The 19,249-nt window shown below is 38.0% G+C and overlaps 1 protein-coding gene across 1 annotated transcript in view; it reads right to left on the bottom strand.

Annotated features, from left to right (window-relative positions):
* retreg1 (reticulophagy regulator 1) overlaps positions 1–19,249 on the bottom strand; it is a 119,392-nt gene that overhangs the window by 97,435 nt on the left and 2,708 nt on the right. The window contains exon 3 of the mRNA XM_072283728.1: positions 13,774–13,804. Coding sequence (XP_072139829.1) covers positions 13,774–13,804 — 31 coding nt within the window. The remainder of the gene's footprint in view (positions 1–13,773; positions 13,805–19,249) is intronic.

Here is a 19,249-nt window from a genome sequence, read left to right as displayed (position 1 = left end):
GAGAATAGACTGGGTGTGCGTGGGTGAGTGGATGGTAGGGAGGTAAGGGGCTTGTTTTGTTGCTGTTGTTCTGTTGTTGTTGTCTTTACTTGCATTGCTCTGCTGAACATTGTGGGCATGTTATGTTGGCACTGGAATGTATGGTGACACTTCTGGGCTGCCTCCATCACATCCTTTAAATGACTCATTTCATTGTATGTTTTGATGTACATGTGATACGTAAATGAATCTGAAATTGGGGTGATAGTAGAAGCAAATACAGGCATTTTAGAGGATCTTAAACAGGCATATAGATGTGCAGAGAATGGAGGGATATGGACATTGTGTAGGTAGAAGGAATTAGTTTAGTTAGGCATTTAATTACTAGTTTAATTAATTAGGACTAACATTGTCAGCCAAAGGGCCTGTTCCTGTGATGTATTCTTCTGTCTTTTACATTAACAGAATTTACAGCCACTGTCATGGAATTTAATCACTTACAGATTTTTAATACAAATTCATGAACCACTATTCTATCATAGTCAAATAAGAATAATCTATATACATAGATACACAATTTGCACCTATTAAAATAATTTTTCAGCACCTTTGTCAATAAACACCTAGTGAACAATGGTTATTTCCTACAAAGGAAATACTTGCAAATCTGACTTGAAAGAATTTAAGAGATTACAAAAGAGAGTAAACTTATTTGGATGATTTTTTGACAATTCACCCAAAATATTCTCTTGTGGGCAGAAGTTCAGCTGGTGACAAGGAGGTGCACAGGACTGAAATAGATCAGCTCGTTCAGTGATGTCGCAACAACAACCATACACTCAATGTCAGTAAGACCTAGGAATTGATTGTGGACTTCATAAAAGGGAAATAGAGGGACCACAAACCAGACCTCTTCAAGGGATCAGCATGGAAAGGGTGAGCAGTCTGAATTTCCTGGGTGTCAACATCTCTGAAGATCTATCTTGGGCCCAGCATATTGATCCAATTACAAAGCTATATTTCATTAAGCATTTGAGGAGACTTGGTATGTCACCAAGTATGTCACAAATTTCTACAGATATACTGCGGAAAGCATTTTAACTAGTTCTATCATCATCTGGTGCGGAGGGGCCATTGCAAAGGATCGGAAAAAACTGCAGAAAGTTGCAAACTCAGCCATCATGGGGACTCGCCTCTCCAACATTCAAAAGGCAATGCCTCAAAAAGGTGGCATTCATCATTAAGAGCACTCATTGCTAAGGACATGTCCTCTTCAGATTGCTGCCATCGAGGAAGTGGTACAGGGCCCTGAGGACACGCACTCATTTTAGAAACTGCTTCTTCCCCACTCCCATCATATTTCTGAACAGACAATGAACCCATGTACAGTACCTCACAATTTTTGCTCTCTTTTTGCACTAATTTCTTATTATAATTTATAGCTTTTTTAATTTTGTATTGCAATGCACATTTGCTGCCGCAAAACAACATCTTTCATGACATATGCCAGCATTATTAAACCTGATTCTGATTTTATAATTAAAAGCAAGAACAACAGCCTGAGCACCGTAATCGAGTCAAAGTTGTTGTCTGGTGGTCATAGGTAATTCAGAGCAGACGAGCAATCAGTTTAATGTTACTTGTAACAGCCAACAAGCACTTCCAAATTTGGTGTTTACCTCTAATCTTTAAGCCATCATACTTTCTTACCCATTGACAGACATAACTCTGATATAATACAGTAGTTAGATTTTAGATTTGTTTACACTTACCCAAAGTTCTAATGTTCAAATCGTAATTAGCACCTATCTTCCATTCCCCCTAGTCTATGCAGATCTAATTATTGTTGAGTTAAGCATCAACTCCATTTGATTTTTTTTTATATAAAATCCCTCCAAGATTCCTTTTGACATCCTCCACTTCAGGCTGCTGGCCCTGACTGCTGCTTACATATTTTCAGTACAAGTGGTGAGGAACTGAAAGCAAACAAGACTACACTGACGCAAACACGAGAAATTCTGCAGATGCTGGAAATTCAAGCAACACACTTCAAAGTTGCTGGTGAACGCAGCAGACCAGGCAGCAACTCTAGGAAGAGGTACAGTCGACGTTTCGGGCCGAGACCCTTCGTCAGGACTAACTGAAGGAAGAGCTAGTAAGAGACTACACTGACAGTGGCACCGCTAGCACAGCTGCTGCCTTACTGCGTTCAATCCTGATCTCCAATGCTATCCACACAAGGATTTCACATTCACCCATAACTGCAGAGGTATCCTTCAAGTGCTCCAGTTTCCTCATACCTCAAAAGAACTGCAAGTTAGCCACTGTAAATTGCCCCTAGTTTGTAGATGAGTGTTAGAACTTGGGTGAAGTTGGAGAGAATAAAATAAAATTTGTGTAAATGCTTGCTTGATGGTGTGAATTCAGTAGGTTAAAGGGTCTCTTTATGTGCTGATGACTCCATGACTCTGTTAATTCCACATAGGTGTTCATAGTGCAGCATTCTACACAGGTATTTTCATGGATGTCTTTTCAACAAGTTTTAAAGGACACCCATAATTTCATATCAAACACATTAAAAATATATAAATGAAAATTGCCAGATTAAAGAAACTTAGCACATATGTTCATAAAGCCCATTGTATTTAGGTCAGCAAAATAAAAACTATTCAGCAGTCCTACTTCTCACTGCTTGTCTGTAGCCTTGCAATTTATAGAACATCAAGTACTCATCCAAACACTTTAAATCAATAAGATTTTCCAACAGAATTCTTCTAGGTAACAATTAACAGATCACCAGCCTCTATTGAGTAAAAAAGAGCAAATTTGTCCAATTTAACAAACAAAACATTTTGTGAAGAGTCTATATAGGAAGGAGATGGGTACTACAGTGCTTAGGAAACAAAAATAAAGTACAAATCTAAGCTACACATCAATGACAAAAGTATAGGATTATGTGTTTAGTTAAAACAAAATCAATGGTTATTTTACAAGAGCGAGCAGAAATAGTGAATCTGTAATTCAACCATTTGTAATTAAAACAGCACAAATGTTGTAACAATCTTCCCAGAATCAGATACCTTAAAATATTCTCAGATGCACAAAGTTCTTCTATTGAAGAAGCACCACAACTTCAGAAGCTTCTAAAGCATGAAGCTAGGATGACCTTGAACTTCAAAGTTCATAAAAGCTCAATTTACAATATTAATGGGCCAGATTGACCTGGATAAGGCCCATGCTTTGTCTTTGTCAGTTTCCAACACTGCATCAGTTGAACAGAGCCATTTAGAAATAGTAGAAAAACAGTTTAAGTTCCAAGTCACTCTCAATTAATATTGGTAGATTATTATGGTGTAGGAATTGTTGGCAATAACATTATTTTTGAGAAAACATCTTTGTTGTAAAGCTTTTGTTGAAAATATTTTTGTTGGTAGAACCTGGATTTAATATTTGGGAAGATTAATCCTCTCATGTTTTAAAGACTGGCACAAAATAATTATTTCCTTATTTTAAACAAAATAAACTCTGCAGATGCTGGAAAACCAAAGCAACATACACATAATGCTAGAGGGACTCAGCAGGTCAGACAACATTCATGGAAATGAATAAATAGTCAATGTTTTGGGTTGAGACCTTCTTCAGGACTGGAAATGAAGGGGGAAGATGCCAGAATAAAACGGTGGGGGAGAGGGGAAGACAGATAGCTGGGAAAGGTAAAGAGCTAAAGATAAAGGAATCGGATAGGAGAGGAGAGTGGACCATAAGGAGAAGGGACACAGGGGGAGGTAATAGGCAGGTGAGAGAGGTAAGAGGCCAGAGTGGGAAATATAAGAGGGGAGGGGGAGGGAAAACATTTTTTACCGGATATTCATGTCACCTGGTTGGACGCTACCCAGACGGAACATAAGGTGTTGCTCCTCCAGCCTGAGGGTGGCCTCATTGTGGCCCAAGAGGAGGTCATGGATGAGCATGTAGGAATGGGAATGTGAATCAGAATTGAAATGTTGGGCCACTGGGAAGTTCCACTTTTGGCAGATGGAGCGGAGGTGCTCAATGAAGTGGTTCCCCGGTTCCCAGATCTCACCATTGTACAGGAGGCCACATCGAGAGCATCAGATATAATAGATCACCACAGCAGATTTGCAGGTGAAGTGTTGCCTCATCTGGTACGTCTGTTTGGGGCCATGAATGGAGGTGAAGGAGGAGGTGAATGGGCAGGTGTAGCACTTTGGCTACATTCAGGGAGCCTGGGAGGGGGATTAGTGGGGAGAGACAAATGGACAAGGGAATTGCGGAGGGAGCAATCCCTGTGGAAAACATTAAGTGAGGAGGAGCAAAGATGTGTTCAGCGGTAGGATCCCTTTGGAGATGGCAGAAGTTGAGGAGAATGATATTTACTTACTTTGCTTTTAATACATCTATATTACTCAACTATTTATTTCTTCTTTATTATAATTGCAAAACATTGCTTTAATGTTAGTTCCCCTCAATCCTTTTTGAAATTTTTACCATCCTTTTTGCCTTCTATATGCATTTAATTCATACCCTAACAGAGTGTGGGTGTCACTGGCAAATGCCACATTTCTTACCCATCTTTAAGTGTCTTCAAACAAGTAGTAGCCTTCTTTAATGGTCTGAAGTACCAGCGGTAAAACTACTCCTAAGTGATGGTAAGGGACAGCAATATACATTCAAATCAAGGTGATCTGTATAACATGGAAAGCAATTTGCTCGTAATGATGTTCCTATGCAGTTGCTACTTGTCTTTCCTGAACATAGAGTGTGAGCGATACAACGTGGAAACTAGTTCAGCTCATCAAGTCCACACCAACCACCAACAACCCTTTTAGATAAATCCAACAGTAATCCTTTCTCCCACATTCTCATCAACTGCCCCAAGATTACACCACTCACCCACACACAAGGAACAATTTACAAGGGCCAACTACTAACCCACACATCTTTTGAATATGGAAGGAAGCTAGTATACTTAGAGGAAATCCACATGGCCACTTGGTCACATGGGAAACATCCAAACGCCACACAGATAGCACCTGAGGTCAGGAGTGAACCTGGGTCTCTAGCACTACGAGGCAGTGGCTCTACTAAGTGTACTATTCTAATGTTGAAGAAACCTTGGAGAATTCCTTGTGGTTGTTACAACATGACTAAGTGTGCTCGGGGGCGTCACGTGATGACGTGGGATTGAGATGTGTAAATCCAGCTCTCCCACAACAAATCAGTAAAGTACCGTTTAAACAAAACAAAGTTAGTAAATATTTTCTGAAAACTATTTATAAACTTTGTAAGACTACTTTACGATATGCCTCCTAAACCGCAACAAAAGAAGTCTGCTGTTGCGAAGCAGCCGCGAGACGGGAAGAAAAAAAGGCCTACCGCAACGATGGAGCCTCGGACTCAGGTTAGATCTCCTTCGGTAGAACAGGGAGCAATGGCGGTGGTAACAGCTTCTTCGAAGAAGACACCGGAAATGCGCATGCGCAAAGAAGAGCGCATGCGCAAATCGACACAACGCAAACTACAAGAACCAACAGCCACTGCAATTGAAAATGACTCAGAGTCAGAATTGGATTCTGCAGAGAACACAGATGAAGAAGAGGAGGAAGAATTGGAAGCGATTGGAAGTAAAGGAGATGATAGAGATATGAGAGAGGCTATATTGCAGTTAACAGCTGAATTAAGAAAAGTAAGAGAAGAGCTTAGGGATACGAAGATGTGCTATGATAGAGTTATGGCAAGACAGGACAAAATGGATAAGAAGCTTCAGAAGATGGAAAGAGCAATGGGGGCATATGAATGATAGAGTGGAAAAAACAGAAAATGATCTGTTTGTCTGGAATTCGGAAAGAAACCGACTCTTGGAGAAAGTGGACATGTTGGAAAATTTTAGTAGACGTAATAATATTAAAATTGTTGGTCTTAAAGAAGGTACGGAGGGAGATAAACCAATAGAATTTTTTCAAAGATGGATCCCGAATGTTTTGCAAATGGAAGAGGAGGTTCGACCAATTGAAATTGAGCGGGCACATAGAGCTTTAAGACCAAAACCAAAAGATGACCAATATCCACGATCGATTTTAATAATTCTTAAGATTTCAAGACAAGGAAAGGATTCTACAGGCAGCTGCTCGAGCTGCCAAAGATAGAAAAGGGCCATTGAAAATGGCAGGGAACGAAGTTTTTTTCTACCCTGATATAAGTTACGAACTTTTGAAGAGAAGGAAGAAATTTAACCCAGTGAAAAAAACCCTATGGGATCATGGTTATCAATTTACATTGCGTTATCCTGCAACCTTGAAGATTTTTTTGTCTGGTGGAGAAAAAAGATTTTTTGATGACTACCAGAAAGCAGAGCAGTTTGTGCGAGATTCTCTGAATATTCACCAGATACAAGAACAAACCCAGGAGAGCGAGATAGATTGAAGATGAAGATTGGGTTAAAGAATGGACTTGTTGGATTTTGGAAGCTGGATGAATGTATAAATATATTATTAATTATACGAGGGGGGTAAGAAAGGTTAAAACTGGAGGAATATTAGTTGGGAATAGTAATACTAATTTTGTCTATATATATAATGTTTTTTTTGTTGCGGGGGAGCTGGAAGAAGCACTGATCGATTGCTACCTAGTCATGTGTGCAAGCGTGGCTTTTGCCACGACCCGTAAAATGGAGGGGGATAGTGTTGTGTATCCTTTCATTCACAACATTAGTGGGGGGGGTATTTTGTTTTTTCTTTTTTTGTTTTTTTTCTATCTTCTTTTTTCTTTCTGCCTGGAAGGTTGGGAGGGAGACACATGGCAACATGGTGAAGTTTAAAGAGATTCCCCAAGGAACTATGAGAGTTGAGAAGATAAATAATGTTTTAGATTGGAGTAACTTTGTTAAGAATAATGACTAATTTATTGAATTTTTTGAGTTTTTATGTTAATGGGCTTAATGGACCAGTGAAAAGAAAAAGAATCTTAACACATATTAAAAAAATGAAGATAGATTTAGCTTTTTTTACAGGAAACGCACCTAATGGAAACAGAACATCAGAAACTAAAGAGAGATTGGGTGGGTAGTGTTGTTGCGGCTTCATTTAATTCAAAAGCGAGGGGAGTAGCAATTTTGATCAATAAAACGTTACCAATTAGAATACAAAATGTAATAACTGATTCTGCGGGGAGATATGTGATTATACATTGTCAACTTTTTTCTGAACTATGGACTTTTATGAATATTTATGCACCAAACGAAAATGATGCAAAATTCATACAAGAAGCTTTTCTGAATTTGGCGGTTGCGCATGAAAAAATATTAATTGGAAGAGATTTTAATTTTTGCTTAGACCCAGTCTTAGATAGATCAACCAAGGCTGTTATAAAATCGAAGGTAGTAAATTTAACTTTATCATTGATGAAGGATTTAAATCTGATTGATATATGGAGAAGAATCAATCCTAAAGAAAGACTATTCGTTCTACTCCCATAGACATAAAACTTTTTCAAGGATAGATTTGTTTCTATTATCAATGCATATTCAACACAGAGTGAAAAATATGGAATATAAAGCAAGAATATTATCAGATCATTCCCCTTTATTAATGACAATAATAATGGCTTATTATATATATAATAATGGAAGAAGTGGCTTATAGATGGAGATTTAATTCAACATTATTAAAACGTCAAGATTTTTGTGATTTTATGAAAAAACAGATTCAATTTTTTTTGGATACAAATTTTCATTCAGTGGATGATAAATTTATATTATGGGATGCGATGAAAGCATATCTTAGGGGCCAGATAATAAGTTATACGTCTAAAATTAAGAAAGAATATATGGCAGAACTAGATATATTGGAAAAAGAGATTACAAAATTAGAAAAAGAATCTCAAAGATATATGTCAGAAGAAAAACGAAAACAACTTGTCAATAAGAAGTTACAATATAATACGCTTCAGACATATAGAACGGAAAAAGCAATTATAAGAACTAAACAAAGGTATTATGAGTTAGGTGAGAGAGCACATAAAATTCTTGCCTGGCAGTTGAAAACAGAACAAGCTTCCAAAACAATAAATGCAATTAGAACAAGGGCAAATAAAATATCTTATAAACCTCTTGAAATAAATGAAACCTTTAAAAATTTCTATTCTGAATTATATCAGTCAGAATCCCAAAATGATGTTAACGAGATAGAAAGGTTTTTATCACAAGTTTCTCTTCCAAAATTGAATTTGGAAGAACAGAAGGGATTAGATATGCCTTTTATATTAAAAGAAGTTGAAGAAGCTTTAGGATCACTCCAAAGTAATAAATCTCCAGGAGAAGATGGTTTTCCACCTGAATTTTATAAAAAATTTAAAGATTTATTATTTCCTCTTTTTATGGAACTAATACGTCAAGCAGAAAAAATACATAAACTTCCAGAACCTTTTTCAACAGCAATTGTAATAGTATTGCCAAAAAAAGACAGAGATCCTATGAAACCAACATCATACAGGCCTATTTCTTTATTGAATACGGATTATAAAATAATAGCAAAAATTTTATCGAATAGATTATCTAAATATTTACCAAAATTAATACATATGGATCAAACAGGATTTATTAAAAATAGGCAGATAAATTGACAGATAATGTAACCCGGCTACTCAGTATAATTCATTTGGCACAAAAAAGGGATGAGAAGAGTATAGTAGTAGCTTTGGATGCAGAAAAAGCATTTGATAGATTAGAATGGGATTTTTTATTTAAAGTACTAGAAAAATATGGGTTAGGAACATCTTTTATAAATTGGATTAAAACTTTAAGTTCTAACCCTAAAGCTAAAGTAGTGACAAACTCTCAAATTTCAACACACATGACTAGGTAGCAATCCAGTTAAAAAGGTCAACTAGACAAGGTTGTCCACTATCACCTTCTTTATTTGTATTGGCAATAGAGCCATTAGCAGAACTAATTAGAATTGATCCAGATATTATGGGTTTTAGAGTTAATCAGGAGGAATATAAAATTAATCTTTTTGCCGATGATGTTTTGATCTATTTAACAAACCCACAACATTCGTTACATAAATTATCTTCTAGATTGGATGAATATGGGAAGGTATCAGGTTACAAAATAAATTGGGATAAAAGTGAAATTTTACCTCTTACTAAAGGAGACTATAGTCAATGTCGATTAGTAACCCAATTTAGATGGCCGGTAAATGGTATAAAGTATTTAGGTATAAGACTTGATAATGATGTAAAGAATTTATATAAATTTAATTATTTACGACTATTGAAAAAAATTCAAGAAGATCTTGACAAATGGATGATATTACCAATAACATTAGTAGGTAGAGTCAATGTTATAAAACTGAATATATTTCCTAGATTACAGTATTTGTTTCAAACATTACCAATACAATTGCCACAGAAATTTTTTCAAGAGTTAAATAAACGTGTGAGAAAATTTCTTTGGAAAGGTAAAATGTCAAGAATATCATTGGAAAAATTGACATGTAAATTTGGGTTAGGAGGGTTACAACTTCCAAACTTTAAAAACTATTATAAAGCAAATCAACTTAGATTTATTGCATCTTTCTTCGATGATCGAAAACCAGCATGGATTAAAATAGAACTAGACAAGATAGGAGAAAATAGACCTGAAGATTTTATATATAAATGGGAATCTAATTTGATACGGGAAAAAAAAGAATCTCCTATATTAACGCATTTGATTGATCTATGGAATAAGATAAATGTTGATAATGAAACACAGAAATCTCTATTAGCAAGGAGGCCTTTGTTCCAAAACAGACTTATTCCTTTTACAATGGACAATCAACTTTTATATAATTGGTACCAAAAAGGGATTAAATTTATAGGAGATTGTTTTGAACGAGGTATATTGATGTCATTTGAACAATTAAAGGATAAATATAAAATTTCTAATAATACTTTCTTTTAGAAACATAGAAAATAGGTGCAGGAGTAGGCCATTCGGCCCTTCGAGCCTGCACCGCCATTTATTATGATCATGGCTGATCATCCAACTCAGAACCCCGCCCCAACCTTCCCTCCCTACCCCCTGACCCCCATAGCCACAAGGGCCATATCTAACTCCCTCTTAAATATAGCCATTTTGTTACTTTCAATTAAGGGCTTACTTAAAAGGTAAGCTGGGTCAAACAATGTTTTTGCCAAAACCTAATGAAATTGAAATTTTAATACAAAAAGGGAAAATTAAAAAATTTATTTCTTGTATGTATAATTTGATTCAAGAACAGACAATTAAACAAGGAACCCATAAGTCAAAGCAAAAATGGGAAACAGATCTGAATATTAATATTGATGGAACAAATTGGTCAAGACTTTGTCTTGACAGTATGACAAATACAATAAATGTTTGACTTAGATTAGTACAATATAATTTTTTTACACCAATTATATATTACACCGCAAAAAATAAATAGATTAAATTCAAATCTATCTGATAAATGTTTTCGGTGTAATCAAGAAATTGGTACTTTTTTACATTCTACTTGGTCTTGTTTTAAAATTCAACCCTTTTGGATAAATTTAAGAATCTTATTGGAACAAATTACTGGAACTCAACTTCCACATAACCCTGTATTATTTCTATTAGGTGATATTGAAGGGATAAAACCAAAACTTAAATTGAATAAATATCAGAAAGAATTTATAAAAATTGCATTGGCAGTAGCTAAGAAGACTATAGCAGTTACTTGGAAATCTGATTCGTATTTAAGTATGGATCGTTGGAATAATGAAATGGCTAGTTCTATTCCACTCGAAAAAATTACTTATAATTTAAGAGACAAATATGTAACATTTTTGAATATTTGGCGCCCTTATTTACAAAAGATAGGATGGCATATTTAAGTGCTCCGATAAAGACTTTGGTCACTTGGGGAAAGTAACGAATAATTATACCAAATTTATTTTGAATCCCATGGAGCATGTGGAAACCTTCCAATACCCAGGCGGTTCTTTTCTTCCTTTCTTTCTTTTTTCTTTCTTTCTTTTTAGGTAGGACTTTATATGGGGGGGGGAGGGTTAAGGGGAGGGGGGAGGGTAGATTCTATTTTTTCATGTATTCCTTTTGAAAATTCAATAAAAATTATATTACAAAAAAAATCATGACTAAGTGTGCACTGGATGTGAAACTGACTGAGTCTCGAGCTCAGAGTTACACTCATCCGGATAAATGGAAAGTTCTCCATTATACTGCTAATGTTTGCCAAGGAGGTGATGGAAAGACTTATGGAAAGGAGTTATGAGGGAGGACACCTATTGTAGAATAAACGTGGTTGAACCTGGCCTCAATACTTAGGTAATTGGACAAATTAAAGTCAAGTTCGTTGTCAACTTCCATTCACAATCCCTTGATAATAATGAGGTGTGATTCAGCAATTGGCAATGAATAGAATCTCTTGTTGGAGATGGTCATTGCCAGGAACTTAAGTGACAAGAAGTATTTTGTTATTCTACAGCCGAAACCTGAATTCTCCCCAGTGTCCTGAACAATATTTATTTTTCAATCAATATTTTTAAAAGAGACTAATGTGATTGATTATTATCACAATTCACTCAGGCATGGACCACTTCACTATGGGAAGAGATCTGAATAGTAATAAAAGCTCTAAAAACATCCTTATTTCTAGCAAAATTAAAGGAGGGTAATTGACAAATTAACTGAAATGGCTCAGACTGAAATGCACTTCATAATGCAACAGAACAACATGCACCATCTTTTGAACTGTTCATCTTAAACCCAGTCATAACCTTGAGCAGTTCACATCAGAATAGCCTCAGTTCCAGTGAGGGAAAAACTAAGTAAGTGGAATTAAGAGGGATTTGACTAGTTGGAGAAAAACAGTTGATAAATATAATGCAGAATTTGAAATCGTGCACCACTTTCCAACTGTGTCCTAAATTCCTTAAAAAATGAATATTGCCTCCTTGGCCAAAACTCCAGTATAACACTGAGGAAGTGTTATGCTGTCAGAGGTTCAGTCTTTTATATGAGATGTTAAATGATGTTCCTCCTGCTCTCTTGGGTGGACAAAAAAAGAATCTGTGACATCATTTTGAAGAGCAGATTTAATCCCCAATCTGCATTATGAGAACCAATTCCCTGATTATTATAACATTGCTGTGTGTGAGAGTCTTATTTCCTTGATTACAACATGTCATACTTTGATTGGTGTAAAATAAGTTGATATTCCTGAAAAACACTATAAATTCAAACACGAGGAATTCTGCAAATGCTGGAAATTCAAGCAACACACATCAAAGTTGCTGGTGAATGCAGCAGGCCAGGCAGCATCTCTAGGAAGAGGTACAGTCGACGTTTCAGGCTGAGACCCTTCATCAGGACTAGATAAATTCAGGTCTCTTTTTGCATCTACACTCTTTTTTTATGGATGCAAATATCTATCATCCAGGCAAATCAAATAAAACATAAACAGACCATTCAGCCAAGCTAGTCTATGTCAGTGAGGTTTCTCCCCCCACCATGCCTCATCAACTTAACCAATTGCCACAGTATCTGCATAGCTAAGTCTCACTGCTCCTCTACTCCAGTTATAATGTGAGCGTTGTTTTCCAAAAGTATTTTATATGTACTGAACAAACACACCTTCACAGTGTTGTATGTATGTTGAGGGATAGGGGTGGGGAGTATGATGTGAACAACAGTGGTAGAGGCAGATACAATAGGGTCTTTTAAGACAGTGGTCCCCAACCACCGGGCCACGGACCGGCACCAGGCCGCAAAGCAGGTGCAACCAGGCCGCGAGGAAAAGATATGAGTCATCTGCACCTTTTCTTCATTCCCTGTCACGCACTGTTGAACTTGAACATAGGGTTGCCAACTGTCCCGTATTTGCCGGGACATCCCATATATTGGGCTAAATTGGTTTGTCCCATACGGGACCACCCTTGTCCCGTATTTCCATGCTAAGGTAGAGCATTCCTATGAAACCGTTCGTAAGCGGAAATGGCATAAAGCTAAGAAGCAATTACCATTAATTTACATGGGAAAAATTTTTGAGCGTTCCCAGACCCAAAAAATAACCTACCAAATCATACCAAATAACACATAAAACCTAAAATAACACTAACATATAGTAACAGCAGGAATGATATGATAAATACACAGCCTATATAAAGTAGAAATAATATATGTACAGTGTAGTTTCACTTAACAGAATCGGGAAGGTTAAACCAAAACCGAATTGAAAAAAAATCGGCACATGCACGCATGCGCACACAGGTGCCCGCGCAAGGCTTCATGGTCATGGTAGTCTTTCTCGGGGTAAACTTAAGTCTCCTGTATTTGTCTGCTGCTTTTGTCCCTTATTTGGGAGTGAGAAAGTTGGCAACCCTAACTGTAAAAGACATGTTGAGGTGAGTTTAACCCTACTTGAACATCGCCCCCCCCGGTCCGCAAGAATATTGTTAATATTAAGCCGGTCCATGGTGCAAAAAAGGTTGGGGACCCCTGTTTTAAGAGACTCCTGGATAGGTACATGGAGCTTAGAAAATAGAAGGCTATGGGTAACCCTAGGTAATTTCTAAAGTAAGTACATGTTCGGCACAGCATTGTGGGCCGAAGGGCCTGTATTGTGCTGTAGGTTCTCTATGTTTCTAACAATATCACAATAAAGAACATAAATTGGCCACTTAAAATCACTAGCTCAAGAAATGATGGAAATTTAAAAGTCATCCAGTTCAAAAGACACGGAGAATTTCTCACTGAACATATGAACATACCTTTCATCAATGCTCTTGCTTTTCTTCCACCCTAATGAAAAGACACAGTATTAGTAAAACCACAAATAAATCAATTTCATTACTGTTGTATACAATGTTATGTTACAATAAATATGATACCATTTACATTCAGATTGTAAAGATAAAAATAAAAGAGACTTTGCAAAAGTGTTGGTTTTTAATTTAATTACATTTCACATACTGTGTTCGGATTATCACCGAAAGAATTCACAATACCTGGTCCTTGCTAAGCCTTTGGTGATCAGAAAACTATAACTAATCCATTTACAGAATATTGTCAAGGAAACCGTGCATAATTGAGCTGATATTGACAGGTTTCAGGATTATTGCTCATCAGTCGCGTGGATAGACAGAGGCTTTTTCCCAGGGCTGACATGGCTAACACGAGAAAGCACAATTTTAAGATGCTCGGAAGTAGGTACAGAGGAGATGTCAGGGGTAACTTTTTTTTTATGCAGAGAGTGGTGAGTGCGTGGAATGGGCTACCAGTGACAGTGGTGGAGGCGGATACAATAGGGTCTTTTAAGAGACTCTTGGATAGGTACATGGAGCTGAGAAAAATAGACGGCTACAGGTAACCCTAGGTAATTTCTAAAGTAAGTACATGTTCGGCACAGCATTGTAGGCTGAGGGCCTGTATTGTGCTGTAGGTTTTCTATTTCCTATTCTATGTTCTAAACTTATTGCCTTCAAACATTAAATTTCCCATTTATTGGCAAATGAATGTACATCAAAGATCTACCTGGGTTTCAAGAAAGTAATTACCTCAAAAACAGAAATGTTTATTAATCAGAATTGAAATGCACTTGTTTAAAGTTAACAAAAGAGCATGAAGCACATTGTGCTGAGCTACAGGCAAATATTTTGATTGACCTAGAAATTTGATGGCACATAATCAAAAACAATTAAAAAATGACAGCAATGTTGAAGCAGATGGAAAGGATAGATGCTGCTTTATAAAACAATCAGTAACAGATTGCATTAGTTAGGTATTATTTACAGGTGTACAAAATTAAAATGCAAATACATAACTTCAGAATTAAATCAGACAGAAAGTGACACTAATAAGGCAGGTGAGTAGTATTTGCCACAGATTTTCTTTCATTTTGTTTCCTGTTAATAGTGACTTGCAATAATGCCTGCAACTGGAAAAAACACAGCACAGGAATCCACTTAGGATGCACCAGACTTGGTTGTAATAATTTATACTTTCTACATTACACAGTATAGGAAAATTTGTGTAAGATACCTTCACTTCAATAAATCCCATCTCTCCAAATGTTTCTAAAATAAAGGTAGGAAGGGTGTTTAAGCAAAGGGTATAAACAAAAACAGTATTTTTCACATTACAATAGCATCAACAACAACAAAACAAAATTGGCCCCAATTTTCTATTAAAAACCGAATAACTTAACCTGCTTTCAGAGTTTGAGGATGTTCAGAACTCCTTCTAGCAATGCATGAAAACGGAAGTCCCGAAATTTAGTAAACCAGTCACAAACAAGAGAAAATCTGCGGGTGCTGGAAATCCAAGCAACATACACAAAATGCTGGAGGAACTCAGCAGGCTAGGCAGCAACTATGGAAAAAAGTACAGTCAATATTTCGGGCCGAGACATCGACTGTACTTTTTTCCATAGATGCTGCCTGGCCTGCTGAGTTCCTTCAACATTTTGTGTGTGTTCCCAAAGTTTAGCACAGCTAATCACCAAACAACAAAAGCACCATGCTCTAGTATGGACTCCGAAGTGATGGAGCAATACGTTCAATGTTTTTGGTTCTTGGGCTGTGAAATGTTGGTACGAGCAGAGGAATAACATATCTTTTAATGGAAAAGAAATGCTGCAAGAGAGACATCTAAGTAAGTTACTAAATTACTAGACTATGTAAGTAGATTAGGTCATAAAGAAAGCATATGGCATGCTTGCCTTCATTAGTGGGGTGTTGAGTATAAGAATAGGGAAGTAATACTACAGCTATCCAAAATTTTAGTCAGACTGCACTTAGAATATTGCATGCAGTTCTGGTCCCCCATTATAGGAAGGATATGAATACCGTGGAATGAATGGTTTACCAGGACGTTGCCTGTATTATTAGGTATAAGCTATAAGGAAAGGTTGGACAAACTGTGACAAATGTCAAACACCAGAAGTCATGCATTTAAAGGTAGAGAGGGGAGGTTTAAAAGTGATGTGAGGAGCAAGTTTTTGTTTAAGCAGAGAGCAGTAGGTGCCCGGAATAGTAATAGCAGAAGCAGGTAGCTTGGTGGAGTTTAAGAGGCTTTTAGATAAACACATGAATATGAGGGGAATGTAGGGATATAGAGGAAATTGAGGGATGTGGATTGTACATGGCAGGACAATTAGTATAAATTGGCACCCAAGATCAGCACAACATCATGGGTGAATGGCCTGTCCAGTGCAGTAATCTTCTATGAACAAGATGATTTACACTTTATGATTTGAGTTCATATAAAAGTATTTAACTGTTTTTGAATCCCACTTCTCCCCCCCCCCCCCCCACACACACACACACACACACACACACACACAGGTTTTATGTTGTTGTTTTTTTGTGGGGGGTTTTTTGGATAATTTAGAAATGAACAAAGTATCACAGGTATTTGAAAAAGGATCTGTTTTTTTCCCAGCATATCTGATGAATAAATACGCACAACACGCTGGAGCATCTGTGGAAACAAACAGTCAACGTTTTGGGCCGAGACCCTGTCAGGACTAAAGAGGGAGGGGGCAGAGGCCCTATAAAGAAGGTGGGGGGAGGGTGGGAAGGAGAAGGCTGGTAGGTTCCAGGTGAAAAACCAGTAAGGGGAAAGATAAAGGGGTGGGGGAGGGGAAGCAGGGAGGTGATAGGCTGGAAAGGTGAAGAAGGAATAGGGGAAAGCACAATGGGTAGTAGAAGGAGGCAGAGCCATGAGGGAGGTGATAGGCAGCTGGAGGAGGAGGCAGAGTGAAACTGGGATGGGGGAAGGGAGGAGGAGGGAATTACTGAAAGTTGGAGAATTCAATGTTCATGTCAAGGGTCTGGAGACTACCCAGACGGTATATGAGGTGTTGCTCCTCCAATCTAAGTTTGGCCTCATCATGGCAGTAGAGGAGGCCATGCATAGACATATGCGAATGGGAATGGGAAGCAGAGTTGAAGTGGGTGGCAACTAAGAGATCCTGTCTATTGTGGTGGATGGAGCGGAGATGCTCGACAAAGTGGTCCCCCAATCTGCGTCGGGTCTCACCGATGTGGAGGAGGCCGCACTGGGAGAACCGGATGCAATAGATGACCCCAACAGACTCACAAGTGAAGTATTGCCTCACAAGTGAAGTGTTTATGATGAATAAATTCTTCCTGGGCTTCCAGCCAGGTACAGGTATTGATTTTAACCAATGTTTCAATGACAAACTCTGCCATCTTCATCAGGGATGAAGCTTGGGCATGTCTATTCCAGGGCTTCTAGCCAGGTACAGGTATTTATACCCCTGTTGTCCATCCCTCCTGATTGGTTAATCCTCATTCACTCAGGTTTCCGCTGTCCCGCCTTGTTTACAATCCAATTCCAGTTCTTACTTAGAACAAGAATTTAGTCTTTGTTAAAATTCTTTTCCTCTAGTTTTATTTCAATGGCTTCCTTCACCAGACAGTCCCAAAAGCCATTGGCACAGCACGGTAGTTTTGTGCTGTCAAAGTCAATCCTATGGCCTTTGCGAATGCAATGTTTTGCTACTGTTGATTTCCCCAGGTAACCCAAATGGATACACCTCCTGTGCTCCTTGATCCAGGTTTCTACCATGTGTCCCATCTGGCCGGTATACGCTGCTCTGCATTTACAGGGAATCCTGTAAACGCCAGCCATCCTGAATCCCAGGACAATTATGCATGACATTCCTACAGAATGGCTGCAAGGTGAAGGAAATCAATCAGGCCCTTAAAAGGGCAGACGGAAAAACCAGAAAACTTAACAACAAGGAGGAATCCATCACTACTACCCAAATTCCCTATATTTCAATGGTTCCTGGAAGGATCACCAGGTACGGAAGAAATACCAGATTAATACCAACCACAAACCCATAAGGAAGCTCAAATCACAGCTCATGTGGGTCAAAGATAACCTGGGACTCAAGACAGCTGGCATTTACAGGATTCCTTGTGAATGCGGAGCAGTGTATATTGGCCCGACAGAACGCACAGTGGAAACCCACATCAAGGAGCACAGGAGGTGTATCCATTTAGGTAGTCTGCAATAGCAGAACACTGCATTCACCAAAGGCCACAGGATTTAATTCAATGGCACAAAACTACTGTGCTGTGCCAATGGCTTTTGGGACCACCTGGTAAAGGAAACAGTTTAAATAAAACTATGAGGGGTGATTGATAAGTTCGTGGCCCAAGGTAGAAGGAGTCAATTTTAGAAAACCCAGCACATTTATTTTTCAACATAGTCCCCTCCTACATTTACACACTTAGTCCAGCAGTCGTGGAGCATACGGATCCCTTCTTTGTAGAAGTCGGCGTCTTGGACCTCCAGAAAGTGGTCCACAGCAGGGATAATTGATAAGTTCGCAGCCTAGGGTAGCAGTAGATGAGTTATACAGCTCTCGTTACGTGCATGTGCAGTTCAACTCTGAGTGATTATGTAGAAAGTTTGACGTTAATAGCTCATCTCCTTCTACCTTAGGCCACAAACTTATCAATCACCCCTGCTGTGGACCACTTTCTGGAGGTCCAAGATGCCGACCTCTACAAAGAAGGGATCTGTATGCTCCACGACACCTGGACTAAGTGTGTAAATGTAGGAGGGGACTATGTTGAAAAATAAATGTGCTAGGTTTTCTAAAATTGACTCCTTCTACCTTAGGCCATGAACTTATCAATCACCCCTAGTAGAGAAAAAGAATTTCAACAAAGATAAAGATCTCCCTCTAAGTAAGAACTGTAATTCGATTGTAAACAAGGTGGGACAGGGGAAACCTGACTGGATGAGGACTAACCAAGAAGGGTTTATTTATCAAAGGTAATCATTATATGTCTAATTATTTAGCCTTGGGACATGTCTCCACTGACGTAGCTTTTCCTAACTTTTCAGTTTGAAGCCTTGTCAAACAGGTTAGTTCTGCCTTCCTTGAGAAAAGAGAGACCACTGGATCTGATCAAGGTAAGCATGACTTTAGTGAGAAGTAACCAGTGATTCTGGGCAGCAAGCCATTTGCTGGAGGCTTTGAACCACTTTGTTGACATAAAATGTCATGGTGTCAAAAAGAGTAACAGCTGAATCTGGTGTACTGTCCTTCACAAATGCAGTGGTTCTCTTTTGAGCTCTAATTTACTCGTCTTTTTGAACACTCTGTTACTCAGGTCATAACTACAACACCAGAGGATGTCATTTGGTTCATCAGGTCTGTGCCAGCTTCCAAAAGAACAATCTCACCAGTCTCATTCCTCCTGT

The sequence above is a fragment of the Mobula birostris genome, chromosome 19 (assembly GCF_030028105.1).
Source record: "Mobula birostris isolate sMobBir1 chromosome 19, sMobBir1.hap1, whole genome shotgun sequence".
Taxonomy (NCBI): domain Eukaryota; kingdom Metazoa; phylum Chordata; class Chondrichthyes; order Myliobatiformes; family Myliobatidae; genus Mobula; species Mobula birostris.
Note: the sequence above shows the minus strand (reverse complement) of the source record. Positions and strands in the feature narration are given on the sequence as shown.